Consider the following 16,724-nt stretch of genomic DNA (forward strand, 5'->3'; position numbering starts at 1 on the left):
CAAAAATCCAGATAACGAAAGTACAACAAAACTTACTCCAACTTACAAATCAAAGAAAGGGTTTAATAAAGAAACATCTTTTTTTTTTGTTTATATCCAATTCAATCCAATTCAAAGTCTCAGCAAGTGATACGTTCCAGGTCAAAGCTGACAAGATAGGCTGACCACTTCCTGTCTTGGACTTGATCTACTTGATCCAAGCTGATTAGAGTAGGCATTGCACCTCATCCAAGGCTTGATCTCATTTGCATCTTAGCCAAAAGGCCGAGATGCCAAATTGCTTCAAATAAAGCTTCAGGGCCTCACCCCGGGCCTCTCCAAGCTCCCTACAATTCTACATAGTTTCTTCTTTATCGTGAATCAGCTGGTCAGCTGACTATTACATCACTCTGTAATTGGTTCCATGGTTCATTGGGTTGGCTGACCCTTACATCTTGTTCCCATTGGTCACATTACATCCAATACAAAGTTGTCACACCGGTTTACATTCTAACATCCCAAGGGGATATTAGGTCAGAGAGAAACATAGAAACTAGAAGGAGGAGCAGGCCATTCGGCCCTTCGAGCCTGCTCCGCCGTTCATTATGATCATGGCTGATCATCAAATTCAATATCCTGATCTCCCCCTTCCCCCCCATATCCCTTGATCCCTTTAGCCCCAAGAGCTATATCTAATTTCTTCTTGAAATCACACAACGACATTCTGTGGTAGTGAATTCCACACATTCACCACCCTCTGGATGAAGAAATTTCTCCTCACCTCAGTTCTGAAAGGTTTACCCCGTATCCTCAAACTGTGGGCGGCACGGTGGCACAGTGGTTAGCACTGCTGCCTCACAGTGCCAGGGACCCGGGTTCGATTCTGGCCTCGGGTTATTGTCTGTGTGGAGTCTGCACGTTCTCCCCGTGTCTGAGTGGGTTTCCTCCGGGTGCTCCGGTTTTCTCCAATACTCCAAAGATGTGCGGGTTAGGTTGATTGGCCATGCTAAATTGCCCCTTAGTGTCAGGGGGATTCGCAGGGTAAATATGTGGGGTTACAGGAATAGGGCCTGGGTGGTATTGTGATTGGTGCAGACCCGATGGGCCAAATGGCCTCCTTCTGCACTGTAGGGATGCTATGATCCCTAGTTCTGAACTCTCCCACCATCAGGAACATTCTTTCTGAATCTAATGTCTAACTCTGTTAGAATTTTATAAGTTGCTATGAGATCCCCTCTCACTCTTCTAAACTCCAGTGAATATAATCCTAACCGACCTAGTCTCTTCTCATATGGCAGACCTGCCATCCCAGCTGGCCAAAACCTGAGTTAAAGAGGAGCTTTTTAAAGGAGCATCTTAAAGATGGAGAGCGAAGTAGAGAGGCGGAGAGGAGTAGGGAGAGAACTCCAGGACTTGGAGTCTGGGCAGCCAAAGGCACAACTAGCCCAGTGTGGAGCGATTACTATGGGAATGCACGTAGGGCCAGGGTTAGAGGGGGCGCAGAGATCCTGGAGGGTGGTGGGACTGGAGGAGATTCCAGAGACAGGAAGGAGGCAAGGCTTCTGTTCTCCGTTTTCAAATCTAATCCTCTCTCGAATGCTGCCTTACGTTGGGGGTTCTGTACCACAGGCATTCCAAGACCCCCACTATTATTAATATGTGAGTCTAGACAGTGATTGTCGGAGGAGGGGAGAGGCTGAATTAGTTCCCACCAGATGTTTGTCACAAACACAATTTTCACGCGATTGAGCCAGGGACTGATTTCCTTCTCGTGTGTTTTCACAATGCTTTTATTTTCATTCAAATTAACAATGACAAGACCACATGTGGAAGAGCAAAGGCAATGTGGTGAGCAGTTCGCAATGTGATCGAGTCTGAACTTACATTAAAGCGTCTTTATAAATTCTAAAGGAGATGGAGAGACGAGAGAGGAAGCTGGGAGGAAAAGCCCTCTCTTCCCCGCCTACTTGTCACTTCCCCCGCTCCCCACATCCCTTCCCCGCTCCCCACATCCCTTCCCCGCTCCCCACATCCCTTCCCCGCTCCACACATCCCTCCCCCGCTCCCCACATCCCCTCCCCGCTCCACACATCCCTCCCCCGCTCCCCACATCCCCTCCCCGCTCCCCACATCCCCTCCCCGCTCCCCACATCCCTTCCCTGCTCCCCACATCCCTTCCCCGCTCCCCACATCCCTTCCCCGCTCCCCACATCCCTTCCCCGCTCCCCACATCCCTTCCCCGCTCCACACATCCCTTCCCCGCTCCACACATCCCTCCCCCGCTCCCCACATCCCCTCCCCGCTCCCCACATCTCTTCCCCGCTCCACACATCCCTTCCCCGCTCCCCACATCCCTTCCCCGCTCCACACATCCCTTCCCCGCTCCCCACATCCCTCCCCCGCTCCCCACATCCCCTCCCCGCTCCCCACATCCCTTCCCCGCTCCCCACATCCCCTCCCCGCTCCCCACATCTCTTCCCCGCTCCACACATCCCTTCCCCGCTCCCCACATCCCTTCCCCGCTCCACACATCCCTCCCCCGCTCCCCACATCCCTCCCCCGCTCCCCACATCCCCTCCCCGCTCCCCACATCCCCTCCCCGCTCCCCACATCCCCTCCCCGCTCCACACATCCCTCCCCCGCTCCCCACATCCCCTCCCCGCTCCCCACATCCCTTCCCCGCTCCCCACATCCCTCCCCCGCTCCACACATCCCCTCCCCGCTCCCCACATCCCCTCCCCGCTCCCCACATCCCCTCCCCGCTCCACACATCCCCTCCCCGCTCCCCACATCCCTTCCCCGCTCCCCACATCCCCTCCCCGCTCCCCACATCCCCTCCCCGCTCCACACATCCCCTCCCCGCTCCCCACATCCCTTCCCCGCTCCACACATCCCCTCCCCGCTCCCCACATCCCCTCCCCGCTCCCCACATCCCTTCCCCGCTCCACACATCCCTTCCCCGCTCCACACATCCCTTCCCCGCTCCACACATCCCTTCCCCGCTCCACACATCCCTTCCCCGCTCCACACATCCCCTCCCCGCTCCACACATCCCTCCCCTGCTCCACACATCCCTTCCCCGCTCCACACATCCCTCCCCCGCTCCACACATCCCTCCCCTGCTCCACACATCCCTTCCCCGCTCCACACATCCCTTCCCCGCTCCACACATCCCTTCCCCGCTCCACACATCCCTCCCCCGCTCCCCACATCCCTCCCCCGCTCCCCACATCCCTCCCCCGACTATAACACTTCACCAATGAAGTAAACATTCTTCAATCTTCGTTGGAGATCTGAATTTTCAGCCACTTTATGCTTCAGGAGGAGCCTTGATGAATGTGAATTCTCAGCATCTTCCAGAGTGTCTTCTTCCATAAACTGAGGGACAAATGCATGGCACGGCGGCACAGTGGTTAGCACTGCTGCCTCACAGCTCCAGGGACCCGGGTTCGATTCCAGCCTCTGGGTCACTGTCTGTGTGGAGTTTGCACATTCTTCTCGTGTCTGCGTGGGTTTCTTCCGGGCGCTCCGATTTCCTCCCACAATCCAGATGTGCAGGTTAGGTGGATTGGCCATGCTAAATTGACCCTTAAGGTCCCAAGATGTGTAGGTTTGGGGGGATTAGCGGGGTGGGGTTATGGGGATACGGCAGGGTTGGATGCTCTGTTGGAGAGTCGGTGTGGACTGGCTGGGCCGAATGGCCTCCTTCTGCACTGTGGGCAGTCTACTCTATGATTCTGAGCCGGATGTTCGTCGCAAAGTGGCAAGACAACGTGGTATTTTTAGTTTGATTTCAGCGCTCATCCAACCCCAATTCCAACCAGCGTTCCTAGCACTGAGTAACCGAGCTCAACATGTAGCTTCAATGCGGAGTTGCTCACTGGAGATACCCCGGAACACAGCTGTAATCTGTGTTATCAGCATCTGGACGCAAGGGTTGATTAACTGGAGGACGTGTCCATGGTGCTGTCTGGGCGACGCTGCTGCCAAGCTAGGTCCTGGGTAGCAGGAGGGCGCGCAGTTCGTGCCTGCGTGTGGAAAGTATTCCCTTGCGCTGAAGGTGTTACGGGAATGCAAGTTGTTGTTGTATGCACGCCACGCTACGGCCAGAATTTTACTGGCACCCCGCCCTGATTCCGGGGGCGGGTGAGGCTCGGAGAACGGCATTCTCCGTTGGCCTTGGGCTGGATCATACGGACCTCGGACAGACGTGCCGGTAACATTCCACCCTACAATTCTCGGAATAGCTGGCAAATGGCCTCAAAGAAAGACAGCTCCTGAAGAGAGAGAATGTAGACCCTCCATTTAGGAACTCTCACCCGAATCTGCACCCCGCTCGCCCAACCTCACCCCTGACTGACGATCTGGATTACAGAGGTGGCCCAAGCTCCAGAGATGCCTGCTCCCTTGCTTTGGATTCCGGGGGCTAAGCGTTTTTCTTTTTGTGAAAGGGGTTGTAAGTTTTGGCCCTTGGTCCTTATTGTTTGGTGCATTTTTCAGTGCGCTTTGAAAAGAGAATGGTGAATACAGATTCCACCCCCTCCCCCCCGCCAGAATTTGGGATGGGATACAGAGGTCGTGTGCCCCTTTAAGGCTCAGCGGGTCATGTGACCTGTTCATAGAATCATAGAATCCCTACAGTGCAGAAGGAGGCCATTCGGCCCATCAAGTCTGCACCGACCACAATCCCACCCAGGCCCTACCCCCACATATTTTACCCATTAATCCCTCTAACCTACACATCCCAGGACTCTAAGGGGCAATTTTTAACCTGGCCAATCAACCTAACCCGCACATCTTTGGACTGTGGGAGGAAACCGGAGCACCCGGAGAAAACCCACGCAGACACGAGGAGAATGTGCAAACTCCACACAGACTGTGACCCGAGCCGGGAATCGAACCCGGGACCCTGGAGCTGTGAAGCTGCAGTGCTAACTACTGTGCTACCGTGCCGCCCAACCACTGTGCTACCGTGCCGCCCGTTCGGCCAACAGTGCTGGAGTTGAACTGGGGGTTTTTCTTGCAGTTAGGAGTCTGGAGTCGTGGAGCGCGGTAACCTTTATCTCACTCTCTGTAAATAGTTATTTATCTTAATAAACCATCCATTCGGTAATCTAGCTGGTAGTCATTCATCTTGGCAAGATACTACAGATACGGACCTGCCCATTAATAGTTTAAAGCTTATTTATTAGTGTCACAAGTAGGCTTACATTAACACTGCAATGAAGTTACTGTGAAAATCCCCGACTCACCACACTCCGGCGCCTGTTCGGGTACACTGAGGGAGAATTTAGCATGGCCAATTCACCTAACCAGCACGTCTTTCAGACTGAGAGGGGAAACCGGAGCACCCGGAGGAAACCCACGCAGACACGGGGAGAACGTACAGATTCCGCACAGACAGTGACCCAAGCCGGGAATCGAACCCGGGTTCCTGGCGCTGTGAGGCAGCAGTGCGAACCACTCCCCTCCCCCATTCTTCCCTTGATCCACCGGGAATCACAAGCCCCTCCTGAAATCCACCTCACCAGCGCTTCCTGTTCTTTCTGCGGCCTTGGTGCAAATACAAGAACACAGCAGGCCATTCGACCCATCAAACCTGCTCCACCGTTTGATAAGATCATGGCTGATCTGATTGGGGGGGAGGGGGTGGCGAGAATTCCAAAGGCCAGTGACCCTCTGCGAATGAGAGAGAATTTCTCCTCTTATTTTCTTATTCATTCGTGGGATATGGGCGTCGCTGGCTGGCCAGCATTTATTGCCCATCCCTAGTTGCCCTTGGAGGGCAGTTGAGAGTCAACCACATTGCTGTGGCTCTGGCGTCACATGTAGGCCAGACCGGGAAAGGACGGCAGATTTCTTTCCCTAAAGGAACCAGATGGTTTTTTCCGACAATCGACAATGGTTTCATGGTCATCAGTAGATTCCTAATTCCATATTTTTTTTATTGAATTCAAATTTCACCATCTGCCGTGGTGGGATTGGAACCCGGGTCCCCAGGACATTAGCGGAGTTTCTGGTTTGATAGTCTAGCGATAATTCCATGAGGCCATTGCTTCCCCATCTCAGTCCTTTAATGGGAGACCCATAATTTTTGAACTGTGGCCCTCTAGTTCCAGACTGCCCCTCACAGGAAGGGGGCGGACAAGAGGCCCAGCGATTGTTCTGAAGGTGACGAGCCGGCGTGGCTGAGGTCACAGAGGCTGCAGTCAGCAAGGAGCTCATACTTTTGAAGACAGAGGAGCTGCTCTGTGTTCTGCCTTGTGATGTCAGAATTACTGGTTCCGAGAACGAGAGAGGTCTATTCTGTCACTCCTCTGGAACCTCAAGCCCCCACAGCATAGTAACTGTTTGAATCTAAATAATCAGCCACGTGTTGGAGGTCGCAGACCCGTAACCACACCATGTGACTCTGAGAGCGAAGGGAGAGGCCCGTGAGGGGCCTAGCATCCAGGTCAGTTCTTTGTTTCTTCGGTAGAAACCCTTGGCTGAAGAAAAGCTAATAGGTAGCTCCAGGCAATGGTTTGAGGCTTCTTCGGGAAGCGGGTCTTGTTGAGACCGAGTCCTTTAAAAGGTGAAAACCTTCTTCTTTTACATGGTGAGTTGTTGGGATCGGGACTGCGCTGCCTGGAAGGCCGGTGGAAGCGGATTCAGCGGCAATTTTCAAAAGGGAACTGGGTGAATGTTTGAAGGGAAGGGAGTTGAAGTGCTGTGGGGAGAGAGCCTGGAGATTGGGAGTGATGGGATATCTGTGCCAAAGATCCTTTCCTCAGTGCCTAGAATGAAATAGCCAGTTGGTGAGTGTATTCCAGTACGCACCAACATGCTCTGTCAAAAAGGAAGTGTTTCCTGAAGATGCCTCTCACTCTATAGCCAGATAGCTTCATGCTCTGGTTACCGACCCTCCTGCCAACGGGAACCAGTTTCTTCTTCTTCGCTTTATCTCACGATTGGAACAGCTCTACCCTGTCCCCTCTTAACCTTCTTGGCTCCAATGAGAACAGCCCCAGCTTCTGCAGGCCTTCAGCAAACACATCCTGATTTATTCCAAATTTATCATTGACTTTTGGCCTCCACTTATCCCCTTGATTGTTGAGTCTGGAAATTAGACCATTAAGAAAATAGGAAAAGAGACCTCAGGCAGAATTTTCCAGCCGCGCTCGCCTCAAAATTGGAAAGTCCCACTGCCCCAACCCGCGCCGATTCCCGTGGCGGGCGGGACAGGAAAAGTCCACCGCCCCCCTCATCTCCCCCCGATTTTTAAAATCTGAAACAAAATGTGAGTTTTCAAAGATCCCTGAATGAAAACAGAAAATGCTGGTAAAACTCAGCAGGTTTGACAGCAACTGTGAAGCAAGAAAGAGAGTTAACGCTTTGATTCCATATGGCTCTTCACAGATGACCAGTTCCGAATTCGTCGAATCCCTACAGTGCAGAAGGAGGCCATTCAGCCCATCGAGTCTGCACTGACAACAATCCCACCCATGACCTATCCCCATAACACCACATATTAACCCTGTTAATCCCCTGACACTAAGGGACTAAGGACACTTAGCATGGCCAACCAACCTAACCCGCACATCTTTGGACAGTGGGAGGAAACCGGAGCACCCGGAGGAAACCCACGCAGACACGGGGAGAACGTGCAAACTCCACACAGACAGTGACCCAAGCCAGGAATTGAACCCGGGTCTCTATTCACACAGAGAATCCCTCTCCACACAGAGAATTATTAGGGCTCAGAAGGGAACCATTGTATCCACTGGACTCCACCATTGGTGACTGTGTATTCAGCTGCCGAGGCCTCTCTACCTCGCTTTCCTCCAAGAGGCACCTCAAAATCTATCTTTGTAACATCTGCCTTCATATCTCCACCTGTGAATTGGTGTCAACTTCTGTTTTGTAATGTTCCCATGGGATGTTTGATTGGATTTAATTTGATTTATTATTGTCACATGTATTAGTATACAGTGAGAAGTGTTGTTACTTGCGCGCTATACAGACACAAGATTATATTCACTGGAGTTTAGAAGAGTGAGAGGGGATCTCGTATAAACTTATAAAAGGGTTAGACGGGGTAGATTCAGAAAGAATGTTCCTGATGGTGGGGGAGTCCAGAACTAGGGGTCATAGTTTGAGGATAAGGTGTAAACCTTTTAGAACTGAGGTGGGGAGAACTTTCTTCACCCAGAGGGTGGTGAATGTGTGGAATTCACGACCACAGAATGTAGTTGAGGCCAAAACGTTGTGTGATTTCAAGAAGAAATTAGATGTAGCTCTTGGGGCGAAAGGGATCAAGGGATATGGGGGGAAGCGGGGGATCAGGATATTGAATTCGATGATCAGCCATGATCAAAATGAATGGCGGAACAGGCTCGAAGGGCCAAATGGCCTCCTCCCTGCTTCTAGTTTCTATGTTGCTATGTCTATGTTTCTAAAGCATACCGTTCATAGAGAAGGAAAGGAGAGAGTGCAGAATGTAGTGTTACAGTCATAGCTAGGGTATAGAGAAAGATCAGCTTAATGCGAGGTAGGTCCATTCAAAAGTCTGAGGGCAGCAGAGAAGAAGCTATTCTTGAGTCGGTTGGTACGTCATGACGTGAATATAAGTTGGTACCGTTGGCTTTATTTATACATAACCTGGTTTAATGGTTTGAAGGATCAAGTATAATAACCGCAGTGCGTCACACGACATGGTAATGACATCACCAGCTCCCAGTCTTATCCTATCTGCTCCTTTCATCCCCTTTCTTGTGTGAAGCTCTGTTCGTGTGTTCACAGATCGATGTCCACCCGTGAACATTTTTGCTTTGGTGCGTGTGTGTTGCATTGTTCTATCCACCAGAAGTTGCCCATCCATCCTTGTGATGTACTGCCTTCCTACACCAATTGGAAAGCAGGAAGACTCATTACCCGACTATCAGCCAAACAGCAAATTCCCCCATTTTCGATATACTTATATCTGGTTAGAAAAAATGTTCAAAGAAAAGTCCAAAGATGTGCGGGTTAGGTTGATTGGCCATGCTAAAACTGCCTTTAGTGTCCTGAGATGTGTAGGTTAGAGGGATTAGTGGGTAAAATATGTAGGGGTATAGGGGTAGGGCCTGGGTGGGATTGTGGTCGGTGCAGACTCGATGGGCCGAATGGCCTCTTTCTGCACTGCAGGGTTTCTATGATTTCTATGAAAATGAGAGAAAATTAAAACAGCTTCTTTTTTTTTTGCTCCGGGGTTGAACACAGCAGTGTCCTGGAGATTCATCATCAATCCTGGAAACTCCAGGCCAATCCTGAAGATTCCAGACCATTCCTGGAGACTCTAAGCTGTGGCACAGTGGTTAGCACTGCCGCCTCACAGCGCCAGGGACTCGGGTTCGATTCTGTGTTTGGGTCACTGTCTGTGTGGAGTCTGCACATTCTCCCCGTGTCTGCATGGGTTTTCTCCGGGTGCTCCAGTTTCCTCCCACAGTCCAAAAACAGTGCTGGTTAGGTGCATTGGCCAGGCTAAATTCTCCCTCAGTGTACCCGAGCAGGCGCCGGAGTGTGGCGACTAGGGGATTTTCACAGTAACTTCATTGCAGTGTTAATATAAGCCTACTTAGAATACATAGAATACCCACAGTGCAGAAGGGGGCCATTCGGCCCATCGAGCCTGCAATAGCAACAATCCCACTCAGGCCCTATCCCCGTAACACCACATATTTACCCCACCAATCTCCCTGACATCCCCCAAACACTAAGTAGCAATTTTGCATGGCCAAGCCACCTAACCGGCACATCTTTGCATTGTGGGAGGGAACCAGAACACCCAGAGGAAATCCATGCTGACACGGGGAGAATGTGCGAACTCCACACAGATGGAGTCCAAAGATGTGCGGGTTAGGTTGATTGGCCAGGTTAAAAATTGCCCCTTAGAGTCCTGAGATGCGTAGGTTGGAGGGATTAGCGGGTAAATATGTGGGGGTAGGGCTTGGGTGGGATTGTGGTCGGTGCAGACTCGATGGGCTGAATGGCCTCCTTCTGCACTGTAGGGTTTCTATGTTTCTATGATGGTGGCTCAAGCCAGGAATCGAACCCGGATCCCTGGCGCTGTGAGGCAGCAGTGCTAACACGCTGTGCCACCTTGCTCCATTTGGCATCCTCGCCCCCCTCACTTCCTCCCCCTACTCTGACGCCCAGAGCACTCGGCCGCCCATGTGTTGCTAAGAGGCAAGCTGCCTCCCAAACTGTGAGTGATGACTGAAACTTGTCCCCTCGTTGTCTTTGCCCAGGCACATGAAGATCCATGAGAAGGAGCCCGCCAGCGCGATGGGCTCCAGCCCCCAGTCCCCCACCAAACGCCGAAGGCTCTCGGTCAAAAGGAAACTGAGCCAAGAAGAAGGGGAGGCGAAGGAGGAAGAATCGCTCAGCAAAAAGGTACTTGAATCTCGTTTGTGTTCCATTGGCAGATGTCCACTTTTCCCATCCCGGTGCAGCCAGTGCTGCCCATTCGCTGAACTGTATCTGACATTTTGTTTTTGAGCTTGAGTGTGGGCTGGTTGAATAAGGTTTAACACAGTAAGAAGTCTCACAACACCAGGTTAAAGTCCAACAGGTTTATTTGGTAGCAAAAGCCACGAGCTTTCAGAGCGCTGCTCCTTTATCAGGTGGCTTTTGCTACCAAATAAACCTGTTGGGACTTTAACCTGGTGTTGTGAGACTTCTTACTGTATTTACCCCAGTCCAAAGCTGGCATCTCCACATCATGAGTAAGGTTTACCAGACCAGGAACAGGCGGGTCGTCTTAGGAGGAGAGGTTAGGTTTTTATCCACCAGTGTTTAGAAAATAAGAGGCTACTTGATCAAAACCCTTAAGATCCTGAGGGGGTATTGACAGGGTGGATGTGGAAAGGATGTTTCTTCTTGTTGGAGAATCTAGAACGAGGGGTTGACTGATTAAAAATAACACGTCATTCATTTACATAACACGTCCAAAGATGTGCGGGTTAGGTTAATTGGCCAGGTTAAAAAATTGCCCCTTAGAGTCCTGGGATGCGTAGGTTAGAGGGATTAGTGGGTAAAATATGTGGGGGTAGGGCCTGGGTGGGATTGTGGTCGGTGCAGACTCGATGGGCCGAATGGCCTCCTTCTGCACTGTAGGGTTTCTATGATTTCTATGATTTAAGATACAGACGAGGAGAATTTTTTCTCTGAGGGTCGTGAGTCTTTAGAACTCTCTCTGATTTGATTTGATTTATTATTGTCACATATATTAGTATACAGTGAAAAGTATTGTTTCTTGCACGCTATACAGACAAAGCATACCGTTCATAGAGAAGGAAACGAGAGAGTGCAGCATGTAAAAGAGCTAGGATAAAGTTTTAGAAGCATAGAACAAGAGTTAAAGATAGGATTAGAAGGTTTGCTGGGCACAGCTTGCAAGAAGTTCCATTGGCAACAATGGAACGCTCTCCGACGCCGTCTTGGTTCAGATTCCTCTTGGTTCTTTCTCAGTGGAAACAGAGTCTTTGAATATTTTTAAGGCAGCACTAGGTAGATTCTGGTTTAACAAGGGGTGGAATGTTATCAAGGATAGGTAGGAATGTGCAGTTGAGGTTACAATCAGGTCAGCCATGATCCTGTTGAATGGTAGAAGAGGCTGGAGGGGCTGAGTGGCCTACTCCTGCTCTGAATTGGTAAGTTTGTGTGTCTACACGCTGCCCATTGAATAAAATAATTTTCTTTAATCTGCCTCCTCCGAGTAATGCTGATCAGGTAGGAAACAGTCTGAAGTAGTCCCTTACGATCTCGATAGGGCAAAAGGACATCTTGTTAGGGTATAGTCACTGCTGTAAGGTAGGAAACACAGCAGCTAATTTGTACATAGCAAGCTCCCACACACGGCAACGTGATAATGATCAAGTAATCTGTTTTTTGAGTTGTTGGTTGAGGGATAAATATTGGCCAGGACACTGGGGATAACTCCCCTGTTGTCCTTCGAAATAGTGGCCATGGGATCCTTTACACCCCTCACCCTGAGCAGATACGTAGGACCTCAATTTAAGTCTCACCCGAAAGATGGCATCTCAGACCGTGCAGCACTCCGGCAGTACTGCACCGGAGTGTCAAGCTTAGATTTTTATGCTGGAACCTTGGGATGGGGCTCAAGTGAATGAAAGGCCGGTGTTAGTTTTCAGGAGAGAAACACTTTCCCCTTTCAGGCAGGCTGTGGGGCAGCTTAGAAACCAAAGAGACTTAGAGGAGTCCAAGATGGGATCCTGGGTAGGCCCTGCCTTTTAGTGCAAGATGCTGTTTTGGTAAAAGAGTTTAGACATGAGAATGGTCATCCCAAAGCCCGCCATTACTGTTTCCAGGCCCACTGGAGACACGCCAGGAGACACTTTATCGCTAGACTATTAATCCAGAAACTCAGCTAATGTTCTGGGAACCCGGGTTCAAATCCCGCCACGGCAGATGGTGGAATTTGAATTCAATTAAAAATAACTGGAATTAGGAATCTACTGATGACCACGAAACCATTGCTGGAAAAACCCATCTGGTTTACTAATTTCCCTTTAGGGAAGGAAATCTGCCGTCCTTACCTGGTCTGGCCTACATGTGACTCCAGAGCAACAGCAATGTGGTTGACTCTCAACTGCCCTCGGGCAACTAGGGATGGGCAATAACTGCTGGCCAGCCAGTGACGCCCGTGTCCCATCATTGAATAAAAAGAAGACTTCACCCAAAGCTCTGTTATCGATGCCTCACGGAATTCACTGAAGTCAGTGCATTATTGGAGTCACCAGAAGATAGGGAGAGCTGGTGGGGGGATCTTTCTCAGGGGTCCCCGTGACCTAGAGGGGAAATGGGAAGAGATCAGCCCCCCCCCCCCCCCGCCTCGCCCCAGAGCAGCAGCAGCTGGAGGTGGCGAAAGGGGCAGGAGTGCCCTCAACAGGACACCCTCCCGGAGTTCTCAAGAACTAAGACAAGTGCCTGAGAAAAGGGTTGTGCTTTACACTGGAGAGCCAGTGTACAGTGTACACAGGCCAGATCTGTGGCCTGGTGCTGGGAAGACTGGTAGATCTCTCGGACACAATTTCCAATGTCAGCAAAGGCCACAACAGCATTTAATCAATCACCTCTCCCACTCCTCTGCCTTCTAAATAAGGCTGTGTTAGTGTGAGGCCTCTCTCTCTCTCTCTCTCTCTCTGCCCCTAAGCCACGCCGACACATGCCGTTGTCTGTCAGGCAGTGCACGCTGCGTCTCCCTCTGCCCTCAGGAGAGAGAGTCTTATTTTCCAGGGGAGTTAGAAACACTGCCAGAACTACCTCAGGAAGAATGTTTGAGGTGGGGGGAATTCTCCCTGGTGCCTGGAAGTAATTCTTCCCCTGCCACTACTGATAACCAGAATGGATGCGTGCCAAGCAGTGTGTATCTGAGAAATATACTGAATGTAGAAACTCAGAAAACAGGCCCCTCTATTTCCTTTCTACATCATTTCCTGTGGAGTGAAGCCTTGCTTCCAGTTAAAGCATCGTTCCCACCCCACAATAGCCTGACTGAGTGCAGGAATGCAGCACAAACTGTGTGTGTCTGTGTATCGTGTGTCTGCATATCGTGTGTGTGAGTGTGTGTATTTCTGTGTGCATCTGACTGTCTCTGTCTTTGTGCACATCTGTGTGAGAGTCACTGTGTGTCACTGTGTATCTGTGTGTTTGTGTGTGTGCACGTCTGTGTGTAGTTCTGCATGTGTGTATTTCTGTGTTTGTGCACATCTGCGTGTGTGTGTGTATTTCTGTGTGTGTGCAAGCGTGTGTATATGTGTAGCACTGTCTGTGTGTGTGTGTTTGTGCGTGTGTGGTTGTACGTGTGTGTGTGTTTGTGTGTGTGTGTGTTTGTACGTATCTGCGTGTGTAGCTCTGTGCGTATGTGTTTGTGTTTATGTGTGAGTGTGTGCGTGAGTGTGTTTGTGCGTGTGTGTTTGTGCGTGCGTATGTGTTTGCATGCATACGTGTGTGTTTGTGCGTGCGTGCGTGTGTGTGTATTTGTGTGTGCATGTGTGTTTGTGTATTTGTGTGTATGTGTGCGTCCATTTGTGTGTGTGTATGTGTGCGTGTGTTTGTGCGTGTGTTTGTGCGTGTGTTTGTGCATGTGTGTGTGTGTGTGAGTGTGTGTGTGAGTGTGTGTGTGTGTGTGTGTGTGAGTGTGTGTGTGAGTGTGTGTGAGAGTGTGTGTGAGAGTGTGTGTGAGTGTGTGTGCGTGAGCGTGTGTGCATGAGCGTGTGCGTGAGCGTGTGTGTGTGTGTGTGTGCATGTTAGCTGCGTTCAGTATGTACTTGACAGGCACATCTGCATTTATACCTGGCTCTGAGTAACCGAGTGAGTTTGTGAGGTTTGTGCAGAGCACAGTGAGGGCCGACCACATCCAGGTCAGAGTGGGCCGCGTTACTGAAGCCCTTGGGGTTTTTTTCACACGACACGGTCATTTGTCTTTCTGCTGATCTCAGCTGGAGCATAGCTGAGATTATTGAGTTGATGTTGGAATGTGAACTCTGAACCTCTCGAGTTACCCGTCCACTACAGGCTGAGATAGTGTTGTCTCAGCCTGCACAAATCCGTTTCCAAACACAAAATAATGCAGGGGGCTTGATTCAGTGATCACCCCTCTGAATCTCTGCCACAGGCGAGTGGATTGAAGTCCTCCTCTGAAGGAGTGAGCCAGTAATATGGGCTGTGTAGTACTGACTGGGTGATGCGTTTTGCTAAAGTGCCTCTCGGGTGAGATGTTCATCTGGGGTCCGGTGGCCCCTCTCGGGCAGATGTCTAAGGTCGTCCGCCCAGATTGAAATCACAGATGGATGCTCACCAGGAAGTGTTGCCAACAGTTTCTGGAGGTTTAACCACATGACTTCGCCAACACCCTAGCCATTAGTCAGCCAACACATCGATCCTTGTGACATACTGTCTTCCTGCACCAATTGTGTATGTTGGCCTCCATTGTGAGAGGTTTTGAGCACAGGAGCAGGGATGTGTTGATGCAATCATACAGGGCCTTGGTGAGGCCACACCTGGAGTATTGTGTGCAGTTTTGGTCTCCTTTTCTGAGGAAGGATGTTCTTGCTCTCGAGGGAGTGCAGCGAAGGTTTCCCAGGCTGATTCCGGGGATGACGGGATTGATATATGAGGAGAGATTGACTAGGTTAGGATTGTTTTCGCTGGAGTTCAGACGAATGAGGGGGGTGGGGGATCTCATAGAGACTTATAAAATTCTAACAGGATTAGACAGGGTAGATGCAGGGAGGATGTTCCCGATGGTGGGGGAGTCCAGAATCAGGGGTCACAGTCTGAGGATTCGGGGTAGACCATTTAAGATGGAGATTAGGAGACATTTCTTCACCCAAAGAGTGGTGGGCCTGTGGAATTCATTACCACAGGAAGTAGTTGATGCCAAAAGAGGCAGCTGGATATAGCACTTGGAGCGAATGGGATTAAAGGTTATGGGGAGAAAGCAGGATTAGGCTATTGAGTTGGATGATCAGCCATGATGGTGATGAATGGTGGAGCAGGCTTGAAGGGCCAAATGGCCTCCTCCTGCTCCTATCTTCTATGTTTCTATGTAAGTGGAAAGCAAAGATACTCATGACCCAACTGATGATGCTTGACTGTAGCCAAACTGCCTCTCCCCACCATTTTCAATATTGTGATATAGGATAAAGAGAAATGTGTTCCAAAGCTTCACAACCCTCTGAGTGAAGACATTTCTCCCTGTCTCGGGTTTAAATGGCTGACCCCCTTATTTGAAGCTCTTCCCCAGCCAGGGTAGACATCTTCTCAGTTTTTAGTCAAGCTCTTTAAGAATTTTGACATGTTTCAGCGAGATTGCAGCTCATTCTTCCAAATCCTCAGGAATATTGGACTAGTCATCTCGCCTCGCGGGATAATCCCCTCGTCCCAGGAATTGCTTCATTGAACCTTCATTATGCGACTCTAAGGAGTTACTGGGTTGGTCATTCATCTCATTGCTGTTTGTGGGAACTTACTTTGTGCAAATTAATAGCAGTGCCCCTTCTACCCAACCCCTTGGTCCCCTTATCCCCATGCCACTCTCTCCAACCCAATGCCCTTCATACGCGCTATGCTCATCCCGTGGCTCTTTGTAGCCTCTGTGCCAATGTAGTGCCCTTCTGCCCTACCCCCCATTGCTGTCATAGTCCCGTGCCAACTTAGTGCCCATAACCTAATGTGAACCCATGCTCCCTACCACAGCCCTTTGCCCCCTGCCACCACCCTTTGCCCCCTGCCACCACCCTTTGCCCTTGCCTCCATTATGCCAACTCACCTGGTATCCCAGTATCCACCATGAGCATATCTCAGGAGCCAGGATGACAAAGTCTGTGTCTGTTGATGATGTCATTATTTGAAACAAAAGCCCTCTCATTGATCAACATGCAATGTAATCCATAAAGCTCCTTCAATTATTCTGTCACAAAAACAAACTTGTTTGAAAAAAAGACAAATACATGAATAGGATGGGAATAGAGGGATATGGTCCCCGGAGGGTAGGGGGTTTTAGTTCAGTCAGGCAGCATGGTCGGTGCAGGCTTGGAGGGCCGAAGGGCCTGTTCCTGTGCTGTAATTTTCTTTGTTCTTTGTTCAAACATCTCTATTCTGTAACCACTTAGACCTGTCAATCAAGCTGCTCACTTAACAGGCTCTCCCCATCTCCCTCTCTGTCCCCTTTCTCTCTCCCTCTCTCTCTCTTTCACCCC

The 16,724-nt window shown here is 50.4% G+C and overlaps 1 protein-coding gene across 1 annotated transcript in view; it reads left to right on the forward strand.

The window, feature by feature from the left end:
* LOC144487692 (ras-responsive element-binding protein 1-like) overlaps positions 1-10,392 on the forward strand; it is a gene marked incomplete at its 3' end in the record, with an annotated part of 71,004 nt that extends 60,612 nt beyond the window's left edge. The window contains exon 6 of the mRNA XM_078205774.1: positions 10,248-10,392. Within this exon, the coding sequence (XP_078061900.1) occupies positions 10,248-10,392 (145 nt within the window). The remainder of the gene's footprint in view (positions 1-10,247) is intronic.
* Positions 10,393-16,724: the final 6,332 nt, after the last annotated feature.

Source organism: Mustelus asterias, unplaced genomic scaffold (genome assembly GCF_964213995.1).
Source record: "Mustelus asterias unplaced genomic scaffold, sMusAst1.hap1.1 HAP1_SCAFFOLD_979, whole genome shotgun sequence".
Classification (NCBI taxonomy): domain Eukaryota; kingdom Metazoa; phylum Chordata; class Chondrichthyes; order Carcharhiniformes; family Triakidae; genus Mustelus; species Mustelus asterias.